This window comes from Oryctolagus cuniculus, chromosome 15 (assembly GCF_051225735.1).
Source record: "Oryctolagus cuniculus isolate XC-2025 breed Fujian yellow rabbit chromosome 15, ASM5122573v1, whole genome shotgun sequence".
Classification (NCBI taxonomy): Eukaryota; Metazoa; Chordata; class Mammalia; order Lagomorpha; family Leporidae; genus Oryctolagus; species Oryctolagus cuniculus.
Window position 1 is genome coordinate 61,245,880 of NC_142881.1, and position 16,772 is coordinate 61,262,651.

The following is a 16,772-nucleotide window of genomic DNA, read 5'->3' on the forward strand; positions in this document are numbered from 1 at the left end:
GCCTCCCGGGTGGGGACCAGGATGGAGAAGCAGGCAGGTGAAGGAGGGGTGAAGGCAGCGGCTTGGGGAATGCAAGCTGCGAGGGAGACCCAAGGAGTCTTTATTGGCTGCTCATAAAAGCAGCAGCTGAGGTCCAGTGGCCAGGTCACCAGGGCCTGGGCAGGTGCGCCGTGGGGCCCAGCGAGGACTTCTGGTTCCCTCTCTCCGTGAGCTTATCCGTCCTCCCTCCCTGTCTCCCTCTTCTTCAGAACACTTGAATTTGCAATTCTCTGTCTCTTGTCAGTAAGGAGATAGCGCTGCTACTGAGGCCTAGGGGAGGTGGGAGGGCGGGCGTGGTGACCAGCAGGCGTGGGCAGCAGACCCAGGGGGATAGAGGGCCTGATTCATGGCCCAGCAGAAACCAGGGCAGCCCGATAGACATCGGCCTCCCTCAGCCGCTCTCCCAGCCACTGTGTCCTGTCAGAAGCTGGTGGGGGCTGGGAGGCAGCGAACCATCCTCATCTCTGGACCTTGCTCGTGCCCGTGCCCACGTGTGCACAGCAGCCTGGAGCACAGGTTTGCACAGGTTTTGTGCGATGAGAAGCTGAGGTCTGGGGACCACGGCTGGGTCTCCGGCAGGCTCTGGATTTCTCATCTAATCCTGAAAATATGGAGATGAAATAAAGGGGGAAGAGATTATGCTGGTGAAAGTGGGCCAGGAAAATACAAACTTCGAGGACCAGATGCAAACCCCTGCACTGAAGAATTCTTGGACGCTGCTGCTCTCTTCGCCACTCCCCTCACAGTGACACTGACTCCGGAATTCTCTCTCTCTCTCTCTCTCCCTCCTCTCTCTTTCAGGACCTCCTGTAAGTACTCAGGACGCAGCCCGGTCTCATGCATCTGGAAGGCCTGTGTCGTCTGCGGGTAACGGGTCGGGTGCTGACAGCGCAGGCTGCTCGGGCGGGGGTCCCTCCAGATAGTCACACAGGGAAGGGGGCTGCTGTGAGCATCCCACCCACTCAGCACTCCCAGGGCAAAGCAGGCCCCAGGTTACAGTCAGAAGGGCTGACTTGTCCCCTTGCTATCCTAGCAACTGCCCCCCACGCCAAGAAGCATCTGGAACCAGGTATGAGACAGGACAGGTATGCGTTCACCTGTCCTTGGCTCCACTTCTTGAAAGTCCTCCTTCCTGTCAGGAAAATAGGTCAGGGGGCAGCTCCGGGGCAGTTGTCTGCACCCCGACATGGTGGCTCCATCCCAGCCAAGTCACTCGCGCAGGTGCTGGTGGAGGTGCCTGTCAATTGGCAGAGCGGCGTCAGCCAGTTAGACTGGGGGACGGCATGGAGATCCCAGGCTGCAGGTCGCCGTTCTTCCCTGGCCTTGCTCCCAGCACAGGGTGGCTTCCAAAGAACCTGAGAGGAGCTCAAGGAGCCGCCTCCCCTAAGTAAGGCATCCAGGAGGGGAGCACACGCCCTTGCGGCCAGCATTTGATATCCCCATGGAAGCCCTAGGGGCCCTGGGGGCTGGAGCTGAAAGGACCCAGCCCGCATCAGATCTTTCCCAAGGTCCCTGGAATCACAGGCATGGTCCCTTCTTCAGAGAAGCCACGCCCATAGCTCTCTGCTCCTGTCCAGCTTTGAACCAGACCCGTGTGTGCCTGGCCAGGCCCCTGCACGCAGCCGAGGATCCCGCAGGGCCTCCCGACCGAGCAGGGAGAATCCTGTCGGAGAGATGGATTGTGGTGAGCTGGGGATGTCAGCTCAGTTCCTGCCATCCGTCTTCCAGAGTACACTGCCACACGAACTTTGACAGCCACCTGCTGGGAACGGAGAGGGGCTGCTTGTCCCCCACCCAACCCTGGGGCCCCCTCCATGCAGTCCCCAGGGCTCACCACAGCAGTGGTGGCTCTGGGTCTTTGCCCGACTCAAGGATCCTTCTGAGAGCTCTGCCGGGCTGTCCCCTGGGCTGTCCCCAGCCAGAGAGGCGCTGCCACTCACTTGCCACTCACCTGAGCAGGCTGCAGGGAAGGGGAAGGTGGGGACAGGGACTGAGTCCCACAGTTTCATCCACCTGGCCACCAACTGAGCCATGGGGATGGGAGAGGCCAGCTGGGGTCCCCTCGTTCAGAGGCCAAAGCCAAGAGCTCTGGAGTTTGGCCCGGTGCTGGCTGAAACCCAAGGCAGGAGAAGGAGGGAACAGGAAGCTGGCCAAGGTGGGAATCACCTCCTCAGCCCCGTCCTCTCTGCTTCCTGCAGAGAAGAATACCAGTGGCCATGGTCAGGGCCAGCCAGAGTCCCGTCCACTGCCCTCTGCGTGTATCTGGGGGCTGGCTCTGCCCTCCAGCTCAGACACAGGTTCCTGTTGGCACAAGGCCGGCCAGCACCTGGACAACAAACCCTGGGGGAGGCACTGAAGCTACAGCAGGAACCATTTAAGTGGAAGCAGATTTGTGGCCGGCACTGCCCTGCTCCTGGTGCCCATGGCAGACATTGCTAATCAATTAGGAAGTTTTTCCGCATAATCCATTAGTCACTCTCAATCCACCAGAGCTAGCAGTGCTCAAGCTGACATCTATGGGCCTTCCCTGGCTTACATTTAAAGGAGAATTTCTTAATACTGGGAGCTGGGAGGCCAAACCAGGCCACCCAGGGGAGAAGGGATGTCTCTTTCTGCAGAGGAATACAAGGAAATATTCGATGTCAGATGCCAGGCCCGGCTGGATCTCCTTGCTGAGACACTGGCTGGTGCGTACTTGGTGCCAGGCCCTGTTAGGTTTCAACATGGCCCAATAGTGGAGTGACAGTGAGCACAGGCCCTGGGGCCAGATTGCCTGCTTCCCGAGCTTGGCACAGCGACTTCTAGCTGGCTGACCTCGGCAAGTGACTTAACCTGCCCGTACCTGAGTTCCCTAAACTGTACCACGGAGAGTGACAGCATCTGCCTCAGGTGATGTCGGGAGGGATGTATGTATTTGTATGTATTATGTATATGTATGTATCAGTTCACCTTGGGCTTCCCTAGATGACCCCAAAAGGTTCTTATAAGACCTTTTTAAGGAGGAAACTATTATTCTGAATTGTTATCAGTTTATGATTTTGCCTGTTTCTAGCCCATCTCATTGCAAGAAGCATGTCGCTAAGGAAAGGGGGGAGGGTCTGGGGCACGGAGAGCAGGGGTGGGAGGTGCTGAGCACAGCCGTGATGTCCCCTGCACGAGAGCTGCAGACTTGGCTCTCAGCTTTCTGGTGGGCAGAGCAGGAGGGAAGCAGAGCTCTTGCAAGAGGCAGGCTGCGGCAAGGGAGGCAAGCAGCTGACACGTGGGTGGTTACTGGGCCCCGAAGCACCTCCTTGTCAGAGTGGTTCAAGGTGCTGGGAGCAGTGAGCAAATGGCCCCTCTGTTCCTGCGAGCAGCTGTGTGGGCCTGAAACTCCACCCCTGGCCCCTTCCCCTCCCGCAGGGGGGAGGCAGTCCCCAGCCTGTAGCTGGGCCCCTTCCCTGATGTAGGTAGCTGGGCTGAGAGGTGCGAGCAAGAGGACCAGGGCTCACAGCACAGAGGCTGTGCCTCCAGGAGGGCTGCCCGGCCCCTGGGCTGTCCTGGGGAGGTGGGGGTGGTGCTGGGGCTGGGCAGGCAGGCGACTGCGCTCCCACGGGCATCCATGCGCGAGCGTGGACTCAGCCCTGAGCTCAGCACTCCTCCAGGCCCTCGGGGAGCCTGCCTGGGAAGCTCATGCTACAGGGCAGAGTGAGCCGGTGAGTTTGCTTCAGCAGCCCTGCAGGGGACGGCCTGGTCTCCTGGCAGACAGTCTGCAGCCCATTCCCTGTCCTGCTTTTGTTCTCCAAGAACAGTGTGCCTGGCAGGTGAGGAGCCGTGTGAGACGCTGAGGCCACCTTCCTGAATCTCTGCTACCGTCCTCGGCTCTTTAGTAATCCTGGTGCTGCTCTAGCACTTGCTAGACTAATGCTAGGGGATGAGTCACAATTGTCCTTCATGTCAAACTAGGGAAAATGAGGCACAGAGCGACCCCTCCCCCCCCCCCACCACGACCAGTTGCTCAGACAGCCACATAAGAGGTGGCAGAGCCAAGAATTGGGCACAAATGGGCCCCAGCGCCTGTGACCCTGACATAGACGGCACTGTCCCACTCACCAGGATGGCCCCACTGCCCTAGACCCCAGGCCCTAAGGCTCTCCCTGGGGATCTCCTCCCATTTTGCAAGGGGCCCCATTATGTCCCAGGAGGCAGCTGTTAGGGCCCTTGCCCCACCAGCCCCTTGTACCAGAGCCGTCTTGGGCTTGGCTTGGGCCCTGAGCACCCCCTGTAATATTGTGATGGTAAGAATTATTAGACTTAGTAGCAGATTCTGTTGAGTTGTGTCCTCTTTCCAATCCAGTTTCAGACCCATTTCATGGAGCGTTCTGTCAGTGCCCAGAACCAGGCTCAGCAGGAGCCCTAGGTTACAAATAAAGGATTTGAGAAAGACAACTGTGGTCAGGGGAAACCGGTGCTCTCAGATGGGGGCAGGAACATCCCGGTGTGTGAGAAGCCCTGCACCTGGCTTCCCCTGGGTAGTGGACGGGGAAGACCCTGACTTTCCCCACCCCCAGCCCTTTCCCACCCCCAGCCCAGCACACTCGAGTGGGCCAGAATCTTGCACTGGGCGAGGCAGGACTCAGAGGGCACACTGGCGAGATCACAGCCCTGGGTGAGGTTTGAGGCATAAGAGGCGTCCTTCTCGTCTGGTCCGTGGGCCTGGCAGGGAGGAGAGCCATGCTAACTGGCTTTCTTTGACGCTAGAACTGGAAGGAAGCTTAGTGGTCAAGACCCCCCGCCCCCCACCTTTATTCATAAACTACCAGAGGCTCTCCTAGCACAGGTCACTTGCCAGGGCCACCCAGCTGGCCGGGGCAGTGCTGAGCAGGTGGGTGCGGTAACAACCCTGACCTACATAAACATCGCTCTGTCACCCTTTCTTCTAGGGTCCCGCTGGCAGGCCTGGACTCCCGGTAAGTAATTTGTGTTTTTTTTCTCACCTTTACATCTCTCTCTCTCTTGTGTGTTCTTTCCCAGCCTGAAAGACTGACTGGGGTGGGTGGGGGTGGGTACCTATGAGACCATCCCTCCAAGCGTCTCTAATCTGTAGCTCAGAGTGCAGCCCACTCTCAGCTCCTCCCCCTCTGAGACCTGGGGCAACTCCAGCCTGCAGCTGCAGGTGCAGGGCCCAGGCACATGGCTCACAGCACGCAGACCCTTGCGGTGCTGGCAGCAAAGGTGGGGAGGGGTTCAGCGGGGCTGGCAACCCCCTGGCTCACTGAAGACCACCTTCTCCCATGGCCTCGGCAAAAGAGCGGACTCAAAGCCTTTGTTTTCTCCCTTGACCATTTCCGAATTCCAGAGAAGGTATCTTGGGCGGACTTTAGGACAAAAGTAGAAGAAATATAAAAATAAAACTTTAATAGGTGCCTGGCACCAGGCAAATCATTCCTTATACATTTGATTTGCTCAACAACTCAGTATAACAGGTGTTATACCCATTCTGTGGATGAGAAAACTGAGACTCAGATGAGACTGACAACACTTTGGTTGTAAACCTGCTGGCACCCGCCCTCCTGTGTCTTGAAGTCATGCTCGATATTGAGAACCACGTGCAAAGGCTTCATGGGCAGTTGCTCCGTGGAGTTTACCAGGGGCAGAGAGGAGCTAAGTCCCGGATGAGGGTTGTGTGGGTGCTTGATGCTGGAGCCAGTCAGAGGGCAGAGGTGGGCATGGAGTGGGGCCCAGGGCTGGCACCTGCTGCCTTGCTACTTCCCTCAGATTCCAGAACTTTCAGTGCATTCCTCTTACCCAGTCATACCCTTTGAGACGTGAATTATTCTGTAGCCCTTTGACGGCTCCAACAGCTTCTAGAAGTTGGGCCGTCTCTGTCTGTCTTAATGAAATGCATGTGGGAGAAGGCCCAGCCTTGAAAATGGGCACCTGCCCAGCAAGGAGGAGTCTGGGGCAACCAGGTCCCATGAAATCCAAGGAGGGGAGCAGTCAGATGACCGAGGCGGCCGTGGGCAGCCTGTGTGTGTTTTCTTACAACACCCACCTTTAAAAGGCATTCCGGGGGCAATCACAGAGCAGGGGCCCTGTGCATATTTTCCAGTCATTGGCCATGCCGTGCCTGTCCCTAACCCAAGCACTTTTATGGCCAGGACTGCAAAGAACATTAGCTTTTCCAAAGAAATGAAAAAGAAACAGAAACACACATCCTGAAATATCATTCACAAGCCCAAGAGTGGATGGACCGTGGGGATGTCACAGCCGACTCCATGCATGGCCTGGGGCTCACAGCAGGCAGAAGCCAGCTTGGGTCCCTGGGTTACTGTCCTGTTGATGCTGAAGAGTCCTGGGAGTGACCCCTGAACAGCTTTGTGGACGCCAGCTGCTGGTTGTGGGATAGGAAAGGTGTGACATTCAGGCACGCTGATGTAATCCATGTGCTGTGACCGTTCGGGGCCCAGCGCTGGCAGAGGACACGCTCACCACATGCCAGGCCTTGGGCATAAGCCCCTCCAAGGCATCATCTCCTAGGGTCCCCTCAGACAGGTTTCCCTTGTGCCTCTGTGGGGCTGGCAGGTGCAGTGTCCCCAGGAGCTCCCCCATGTTTCTCACCGCAGAGCCCAGTTCTCTGCCTAAGGGACCACATAAACCCCATCCCATTCCCTCCACCTCTCCCAGGCCCCACCCCAGATTTTATGATGTCTGCATGCGAGTGATTGCAAAAAAATGTTTTCTACCAAAAGAGGGAGGAACAAAACTTAATAAGCAGATGTCCAGCGTGAGAAGATGTAACCCTGGCTACAAAACAAAGCTTGCTTGCAGGCCTCTGAAGCCAGTGATGTAGCCGAGTCCACACGGCGCGAGGTCCTCCCTGGCCGGCTGGAGGCGGTTGTGAGGAGGGAGGAGTGGGGAGGGCGCTGCTCTCCAGCTCCAGCAGGGACAGACCTAGGAAGTGATCCATCTGCTTGTCTGCCACATGGGAGCTGCCACTCATCTTGCTCTGTGCCTTGAAGTTAGGTGTGGTGGGGGTGAGGCACAGCCCGGCCATGGCTGGAAAAGGTGTCTATGGAGAGAGGGGGACAGGGCCTTGGAAACACTCAGGGAAACTGAGGCTCAGGCTCCTACCTTGTGCTCTGTGCACACCCCAGGCCTGAGTGCCAGTAGCCATAGGGATGGCCATTTGCTGGACAGTCCGTGATGGCCACAGGGGAAATCCATCCATAGGACATTTGCATATTACCCGGAAGTTGCCCCAGCTGCCCCTTGCAGAGCAGGCTGGCTGTGCCCAAACTCGGGTGCACGGCCAGCTCCCAAGACCCTCTGGCCTTGCTCTGGCCACTTCTCACTGCTTCTGCCTCCTTTATCAGGGGGAAAAAGGTGCCCTTGGGATGCCTGGACGTGTGGTGAGTTGGCCTGTTTGTACCTGCTCGTGTGGCCACTGCTTGCTTCTCCACGCTGGCCCATCCTGCACACCACGGCCAGGTGCTGCCTGCCACAGCCATGAACAGAGGCAGGGCTGGCCCACTCCCTTCCCCAAGCCCCAGGCTGCTTCAGGGTTGGTGGGACGGGGAAGCAGTTTTAGCCCAATCCTTTTGAGCTTGCCTGACAGCTTCCCAGTAGTCCCTGAGTCTATGGTTTCATTGACCTGTGGACAACCCTGACCCAGACATTACCTGTACAGGGAGAGAGTGGACATTCCCATAGCGTTCCTTACAGTGCATTATTATAATTGTGCTATTGTATCATTAGTCCTGTCATTAATGTCTCTCTGGGCCTAATGTATCAGTTGAACTTCATCCTAGGTACGTCTGTGTGGGAAGAACCTAGCACAGGTAGGGTTTGGTCACAGCTGCAGTGCAGGTATCCACGGCACGTCTTGGGCCACACCCTCCCCCACCCCAGCCCCCAGTTGAGTAGGGACTGCTGCACTCTCTAGCAGTGCCACAGCAAAGGAAAAATCCCGCAACGTTGCATGAACAAAGCTCTTTGCCATCAGCAAAGATGGTGATGGGCTGGGGCCTGGGTCCCCACATCAAAATGACTGCCACTGCACCCCAAGGCAGGCGGCCCAGCCTCCCTCACTGGAGTGGGCATCTTGGGTGGACAGAGATGCACTAGAAGATGGTGCTGCTGGCTTTGGGACCCCATTGGGCCTCCAAGCCTTCCCTAGGGGAGCTGAGCCATCTCCTCCCGCCCACTGAAAGATAGAGACCGGGGCGGGGAGGGGGCTGTTTGGAGAGTGACTTCTGGAAGCTTCAGAGGCACCTGGAGTTTTCTGGGGGCTTTGGGATGACAGTCTCCCAGTCTCCCAATGGCTAGAATGGGGCAGCCTAGGGCAGTGATGGCCACAGCTGGCCCCACTGCTACCCATTCTGGTCAGGCATGGCCAGGCCTGCACTGTCCATCTGTCCTGCATCATCCCAGCAGCCATCAGTTCCTACCTCCCCCAGGCTCCCCAGGCCCCTGACCGCCCCATGTCTTCCCCTCAGGCAGCCTGGTGTGAATTTGCCGGCCTGGTGTGCTGAGAGGTTGAGAAGAGGCACCAGTGAGAGCTAACACTTGCAAATGCTAACCGCATGCTGGGCTTTGTGCTAAGATCCTCACGCAGCAGAGGGAGGCGCGGCGCCCACCTATTTTCCAGATGAGAAAAGTGAGGCTCAGAAGAGAAATATCTCTCCCAAGGTCGCACAGCCAGGAAGTGGCTGAGCGGGTATTTTAACCCAGACAGCACTTGGCCCAGCCCGTGCCTGTGGACATCACAGCTCTAAGCGGGGACTGATCTTAGGATAAAGCCCCAGAGCCCTGTGACCCCTCAGCCCTTAGGCCAAAGGCTCCATGTTACAGACCTCTGAGCTCCCCAGGGCCACCCAGAGCCTGTCTGCCGAAGAATGGAGGCTGGCGGCTCTGAGCCACCCCACAGGACGCCCTCTCACTCCTTCCCGGACCAGAGCATGTGCAGTTGCTGCCCGACCCTCTCACTGCTTCCGTTGTCCAGCTCCAGGGCCCGAGTCCACCGGAGCAGTGGCTGGGGCCTGTACAGAGCAGGGACCATCATACAGCCATCCTCGCAGGGACTGTGTGCAGGTTCGAGCCCGGCGTGGTCCCCAACACAGCCCTGTTTTGTGGATAGATTACGGCTCAGCTTACGATGTAGGGGCTAGAGTTGGGTTTTGTACCCAAGCCGACTGGGGGACAGAATCCTTGCTGCTGATCAGTTAGCACCAGGAAGCTCCAAGGGCAGCCGCTGGGCCACAGGGGGGCCTGCAGGGTGCCTGCCCCTCCTGCCTGCCCGCTGGAGCCCCAGGAAGTGCCCGGTGGCCCACAGAGGGTGGCCCACTTCCTTTCAGGCAAGGCTATCTTCCAGCCACTTTGGGCTCTCCTGCTGCTGCTATTTTACATGTGGCAGTGGGCCCATTTGGCTGCCCAGTAGGGACCCTGGCCTGAGCCCCTAGGTGTGAGATGCCTGGGTCATTTCCCTGCTTCACCAGAGGGGGCGCCACTGGCCTGCCTGGAGCAGAGTGGATTGGGGCTGTTGGTCTAGCAGTTTGCTGTGGTTAGGAGGGGGTCCTGGGGGACTACCCAGCGGCCTCTGCATGGCTGACCCATCCTGCCTTCTGTCCATTCACGGCCCCCAGCTTCTCCCTCCACCTCGGGACCAGCTTCAACAGCTCTGGGTTTGTCTGGCTTGGCAGAGCTTTGTCCTTGGTGCCCCGCTGTCCAAGCCTCAGCCCCCATCGCATCACAGCCCCAGAGTCTCCCCAGCCCTGCCCTCCACCCAGGTGGACTCGGCCGGTGGGCCCTGGCTTCTCAGACACACTTCCTGCCCTAGGTAGGCTCTCTCCCTCTCGCCCCCTCTCTCTCACACACACACACACATCCCTTCTGTTTTTCTCTCTGTCACGAGGAGCAGCCACAGCCGCCTGCACGCTGACGGGACCGGTGGTGTGCCAGCGTCTGTGTCCTGCTGTGTTTCTTGTTTCATGAGGATCTCTTCTGTTTGGTCCCTGTGCCATCGGCACAGGTTCCTGTGGGGGTGCCTCGCTCTCATTCTTCTCCTTTTTCTCTCCCTCCCCCTTGCACCCGCACCCGCGTTGCTCATGGCTGCCCCAGGGGGTCAAGGGCCAACCAGGCGAGAAGGTGAGTCCCCCTCTGCCCTTGCCCTCCCACCCTCCTCCCTGCCCCCTCTTCTGCCAGAGGACTCCAGGGGACGGGGAGGGGGCTTTCAGAGGCACCCCTCATCAGCCCCTCCCACCAGGCGGGCCCCAGCAGGGCATGCAAGGCTGCTGTGCCCTGGCAGCCTGTGTGGGTCAGTTCCCTAAGAGCTTCCATTCCACCCGGTGGGAGCCTCCCCTGCCCTGTTGGGGCTGATCATGGCCTCATCTCCGCTCCCATCCTGGCCCCCAGGCCAGGAGAGCAGCCCGGGGCTGTTCTGTGTAGCTGGGAAATGCCCAGGGGAAGCCCAAAGGTCGCAGACCCGATACCCTTAGGAAGCCGGAAGTCCAGGAGGCCTGAGTGCGACACATATGGCCAGCTTGTCATAGATGAGAGAGGACCAGAGCCGGAGCCAGGCCTCCTCGTGCCCAGCCCTGTCCTTCCTTGCTTGTCTTGTGGCATTTCTACCATCGAGTCTCTCGTCTCCAAAATAACCACATGGCAGCTGTGGTCATCGCAGCTACCACATGTTAAAGCGGAAGTACGTCAGGCTGAATTCTAAGCGTTTTGCCTCTGTATTCCCAGTTGACTTGGACACAGCCTTTCCAGGGAAGCTGGACGAGAGGCCAAGTCACGTGCCCAGGGTGGCTCAGCTAGAGAGTGGCAGAGCTGGAGAGGGAACATGCGTGTCTGACTCCAAGGCTGGGGCCCTTGACCCCCAAAAGGAACAAGCCCATGTTCATACACACATGTATACATATGCACATGCCCTGGACACATGCGTGCAGACATCGCTGCCCACGCATACAGGTGTCCCTGCATATGCGTGCACGTATACACATGTGCAGCCCATGTGCACACACACATTCATGCACAGTCCATGCGCACACACACAGTTTCTCCAACTGGCACAGACACTCATCCCTGATGGCGCTGAGCTCCTAGCCCGGCAGTGCCCACCAAACCTCTTGGGGCTGAAAATGCTCCTGCTCCAGTGTTAATCCCTGCCCAGCATCGTCCTCAAACCAGGGCCAGGAAACTCACCAGCCCACCCTGCACGTGAGCAGGTTGCATCCCCACCCTCTGTTTTTGCAACCCCCACCTCCCGTTCAGAGCAGGTCACTGTGTTCCAGCTGCAGGGGTGCAGCCTGGTGGGTACTTAGGGATGGGGAAGAAGGCCCTGGGGGCTTTAAAACTTGGGTCGGGCCCAGCAAGGTTGGACGCATCCTGCTCAGGCCCATGGGGGTGAGGCCCAGCTGAGACCTGGGCAGCCACGGCTGAGCCTCCCATCCCTGGCCTCCCTCCTCCTGTCACTCCGTGGAGCCTGTACCCCTGCTGACCTGAACTGGACCCTCCCTTTCCTCTGGACCCCATGTCTCATGTTCTTGCTGGCCTCTCTTCTCCCTTCATCCCTGCTGGCCCTGCCACCCTTCTCACCCCTCCCTGAGGCTTTTATGTCCCTCCTGGGGTCACACCTGCCGCACCTGTAGGCTGCTACTTCATTGTCTCCCCCCTCCCCACTTCCACAATCCCTCCTCCCACTTCCCTCCTCTCTGTCTCACAGGGTGCCCCTGGGGACGCCGGTATGTCCATCATCGGCCCCCGAGGCCCCCCGGTAAGTCGCTGTTGCTCTTCTTGGGGTGTGGTGGGGGATGGGTGGGTTGATGAAAGGGGGTTATGGGGTAACCAGGGAGACAGAGGTCCGGCTGGGCCTCTGGGTATGGTGGCCACTATATGTGCTGTGGTCAGCCTGCCCGGCATGGGACTGCTGATGTTAAAGGCAGTGGCCTGACTAAATACACCCAAATTACAGCCTGCGTGGGGTGGGGGTGATGAAGGGCCTAGACCGGAGCCAGGAAACTCAGGCAGACCAGCAAGTGCCTGCTCCCCTCCAGCGGGCGGTTCCAGCCATACCCAGCAGGAGCTTTGAGAGAATCCTTGTTCACGGACCCAAGCACCCACTCTGGTGCTCAGCAGAGGCCCAACCCACAGCTTGCCGCCCTCAAAGGCTCACTCCTGGGTTCCTGTGGTAATCAGCACCCACCCAGCACAGGGAGGGAGCGCAGGAGCATCAGTGAGGCCGACAAGGGTGTCGGTGATGAAGCTGGCTGGGCCTGCGGCAACCACAGGGAGGAGCATACCCGGGAATACAAATCAGATTGCCAGTGTCAGGGGAAGGGACCCCGCAATGGTCCCTCGCAGAAGGGGAAACCGAGGCCCAGAGGGAGGAAGCGACTTGGCCAGGGTCCCATGCATACAGGCAGGAGCAGGATTAGAACCCAGGTGTCCTGGCACTCCAGTGTCTACCAGAGCAGCAGGCTGCAGGCTCCATGTTCTGCTGCACTGGCCCTGACCTGTCACACACAGCGAGGGGTGGGGAGCACAAGGCTAGCCCCTGGGAGACCTAGGCTAGCCCGGTGGGTGGATGAAACCAGTTGCCAGGGCCCATGTCATCAAGAGATAGCCAGGGGAGGAAGGAGCCTCTTCTACCCACCCATGGGCTGAAGAGAGGGAAGAGAGACTGGATTGCTGCAGAGTGCTGGGAGCCCAGAGGTGGAGCAAGTCTAGGGAGCCCAGGGTCCAGGGAAGGAAGGAGGGGCAGCAAGATGTACTGGGCCAGGCAGGCCTGGGCAGTGGAGATGCAGTTTCTCAGCAAGGCTTCCTTCCAGGCTCGGACCACACGACGCTGAGGACTCACGCTTGGCGCTCATGCCACGGCAGGCGCGACCAACTCACTTAACCCTCCCCGGGAAACAGGCACAGAGAGGTCAAGTGACTTGCCCAAAGAGCGCTCGCTCGCTCTCTGGCATTGCAGGCAGTGGCTTAGCTCACTGTGCCACTGTGCCCAAAGACTGCATTTTTGCCCCAACACTGCCTTCCGTCCTGGGAGTCTTCCTCTTTAAAAAGGATCTTTGCCTTCAGCAGAGCCGAAAGTTCTCCCTGTGGGTTCCTACACTGGTGCTAGGAGAGATTTTGTGGACCAGGCCTAGCCTCCTCCAACTGTGGCCTATGGGAGTGACCATCACTAGATGGGTCAGGCCCTGCCTGCTGTCCTCACCGCACAGCAGGAGCAGCTCCCAAGGCCCCTCCCAGGAAGCCCCCCTGAGCTGGTGAGAGCAGGGACAGGGAAGACAAAGGGTCCCATTGTCATTAAGGGGCAGAGGTCAAGTGGGCCAGCCCAGCAGAGGCTGGGGACTGCTGGCAGACTGTGGCTTCCTGCTGAGCCAGGAAGGGCCTGGAAGAGCTGCTGCTGATTGGAACCAGCCTTTCGTGGCTCCTCGGACCGCCTGCCTCCTCTCACACTTCGTCCAAGGGCTGGGCAGAGGGCAGCCGTGCAGGCACCCTGCTGGAGCAGCGTGTCCAGGCATGTTGGCATGTAAGCGAGGGACGGTGGGCACCAAGCTGCAGGCTGTGCCAGCAGGCACTGGACAAGTGATCCACCCAGTTTAGGAAAAAGCCCCTAACTCAAGGTAGGCCAAAAAAAGGTGATGGTTTGCAGGCTCCGCCCACAAGGTGCCAGCTCACACCAGGTGGACACCAGTGCCTCCCAGGGCCAGGCAGACCACAGAAACCTGCACAGCCTGCCTGCCCCTTCAGGGCCTGTGATCGCTTGAGAGACAAGCAGACACATCAGCCTGTACCATACAGAGACACAGACAGTGCTAGGACAGGGGACGGTTAGGGAGCTGGGGGGCCCCGGGCTTGGGGTTGGGGACAGGCAGGGAAGGCTTCCTGGAGAAAGGGGTGACTACACTGCAAACAGGGATCTGCAGATATTACTCAAGTAAGGAGGCCTGGGCAGGAGATGCCCTTGCAAAACACTGAGGAGGGGGGAAGCCTTCTCTGGAGCAAAGCAAGGCCAGGCTGATGAGCAGCAAGGCCGGTGAGGTGTGCGAGAGCCGGTCTGCAGTGAAGGGGCCATGTGAAGGCTGTCCCTGAGGGCGGAGACCCACAGGTTGTCTTGGGCTGAGAGGGACAAAGCAGACTGGCAGTTTCAAAAGCTGGCCCTGTGCTCCCTGCTGCAGCACGGAGCATGCTCAGAAGAGGCTCAGTCCGGGGGGGCTAGTCTGTGGCACCTGGGAGCTCCAGCACCTGGACAGGAGAGCGTCCGTGGGCCTGGGTTGGAAGAGTGGGCTGGAGAGAGGTTTCAGAGGTGGACTGTGGGGAGCAACTGGGAGCAACTCTGACTAGACTAAGTTACTGGAATTAAGACTTATTCTATGCATCTGCTCTCCCACAATATGGCGCTGGGAGAGGAGGAAACAGCTTCTACGCAGCTGCCTCTTGCCAACTTGAGTGATGACCTCCAGGAGCTGATCCTGCTCCTGATTGGAGGAGAGCAGCGTACTCGGCGTGTGGGTAGCAGAGTTGGGATTGGCGGAGGAGGACTATAAAGGAGGAGAGAGACAACATGCACCAGGAACATCTAAGGGGAACATCTAAGAGGAACACCTGTGCAGCCCCCAGGAGAGCCGGCCGGCGGTGTGCCGCTCCCCCGCGGAAGTGGGGAATGTGGCAGGGGGAACCGCCCTTCCACGGAGGTGGAAGGGTTGGTAGCCAACCCGGGAAGAACCAGCAGCAAACCCAGGGAGGGCCGAGCAGACAAAAGAACAGCGCAGGGTCCTGTGTCGTTCCTCCACGAAGACGGGGAGCGACAGTGGACCGCTGGGATTTTGTGATGATGAAAACGGAGCACAAGGGAGAAGCAGGAGCTCAAGATGCCACCATCTCTGCCTTGAGTGACGGATGGGGGGGAGCAGGCTTGCTGGGGCCTGAGGCCTGTGAGACGGCTTGGTCCTGTGCCAGGGAGCTGTCCATTTGGTGCAGGAGGGCCAGAGTGTGAGGTGTGCGGGAGAGGACAGAGCAAGCCCCTCCCAGCTGTGTCCCAGGGTCCCAGGGTGGCCGCGGTGGAGGCTCTGTGCCACAGGCAAGGGCCACATGGATGCTTGTGGGTAGGCGCCGACGGGGCCTGTGCAGACAAAGGACGCACCCTTTTCTGGGAAGGGAGACTTGCTGGTAGGCTGTTTGCATCTAGAACTTTCTGTCTGCAGCACACCACCCTGCACGAAGTACAAGCAGGGAGAAGGCAGGGAGGAGCAGAGCTTGGGGTCCCTTTCAGAAAGTGGGGCACACACTGCTCCCTTCCCCTCCCAGCTGTGAATGAAGGGAGATTTCAGAGGTGAATAAGAAGCTCATTTGTGGGGCCAGCGCCACGGCTCACTTGGCTAATCCTCCGCCTGCGGCGCCGGCACACCGGGTTCTAGTCCTGGTTGGGGCGCTGGATTCTGTCCCAGTTGCCCCTCTTCCAGGCCAGCTCTCTGCTGTGGCCAGGGAGTGCAGTGGAGGATGGCCCAAGTGCTTGGGCCCTGCACCTGCATGAGAGACCAGGAGGAAACACCTGGCTCCTGGCTTCGGATCAGCACTTTGAATCGATGTGGTGCCCTCTGTAGCGGCCATTTGGGGGGTGATCCAACAGAAGGAAGACCTTTCTCTCTGTCTCTCTCATCGGTCAAATGAAAAAAAAAAAAGAAGCTCATTTCCTTTGTTCTTATATAGAAGGATATGATGTTAATCCAGAAATTAATCTATAAGCAAAGCTATTACCTATAAAATTTTTAAAAATCTGTATTCATTTGAGAAACTAAGAGCTCCCGTCTGCTAGTTCCCTCCTTAAATGCCTACAACCAGGCTGGAGCCAGGAGCCAGAGCTCAATCCAGGTCTTCCACATGGGTGGCAGGAACCCACGCACTTGAGCCTTCGCCACTGCTGTCCAAGTTCTGCACTGCCAAGACGCCAGAGGCAGGAGCCCGAGCTGGGCACTGAGCCCAGGCACTCTGATAGGGGCTGCAGGCATCGTGACCGCCGGGTCGCCTGCCTCTCCCATTGCCTGTACGTTAGTGCACTCCTGTCCCAGTGAACCTCTCATGGGGCTGGGAGGCCAATAAAATACTAAGTTTCATCTGGAAGAAAATGAGTATGTGAGAATGTCAGGAAAATTCTGAGAAATGAAGTAAGGGAGACAGAGTAGGAAAGGACCAGGTGCTCTGGGCAGTGAAAGGCAAGAAGAACACAGGGCAATCAGGGCGCATGAATGTGACGGAGCAGGGCCAGAAATAAAGCCAATGCCTACGGGGTTTGGTCCATGAAAACTTATTTCACCATAGGAAGAGAATCAGATTATTCCAGAATTTATGCCTGGGCAATGGGCAAGTCATTTAGAAAAAGGTAAAATTTTTAAATTGAATCTCTATCCCACTCTATCAGAATAAATTCCCAACGAACGAAGCACTAGGAAGTAAAGCGTGAAACAGTAAAACACAAGGACAAAGCACAGATGAGTGTTTTATAATTCTGAACTGGTGAGGACCCTTTTGTAACATGACTTAAAACCCTAAAACCAAAGGAAACATCTCAAAGTCTGTCTATGTAAACATAAAACCTCGGTATGACAGCAGATGTGGCACAGACCAAATCAAAGGCAAATGCCAAGGTGCCAAGGGTCTGCAATACCTGTGACTATCCAAGTTATTATCCTTTTTTTTAAAAAAGATTTATTTATTTATTTGAAAGTCAGATTACACAGAGAGAGGAGAGG

General features: G+C 57.9%; 1 protein-coding gene across 1 annotated transcript in view; it reads left to right on the forward strand.

The window, feature by feature from the left end:
• Positions 1 to 4,962: 4,962 nt before the first annotated feature.
• The window catches only part of COL13A1 (collagen type XIII alpha 1 chain), an 80,927-nt gene continuing 69,117 nt past the window's right edge, over positions 4,963 to 16,772 (forward strand). The window contains exons 1-4 of the mRNA XM_089314110.1: positions 4,963 to 4,985; positions 7,392 to 7,427; positions 10,135 to 10,161; positions 11,741 to 11,791. Coding sequence (XP_089170236.1) covers positions 7,413 to 7,427; positions 10,135 to 10,161; positions 11,741 to 11,791 — 93 coding nt within the window. The 5' untranslated portion in view covers positions 4,963 to 4,985; positions 7,392 to 7,412. The remainder of the gene's footprint in view (positions 4,986 to 7,391; positions 7,428 to 10,134; positions 10,162 to 11,740; positions 11,792 to 16,772) is intronic.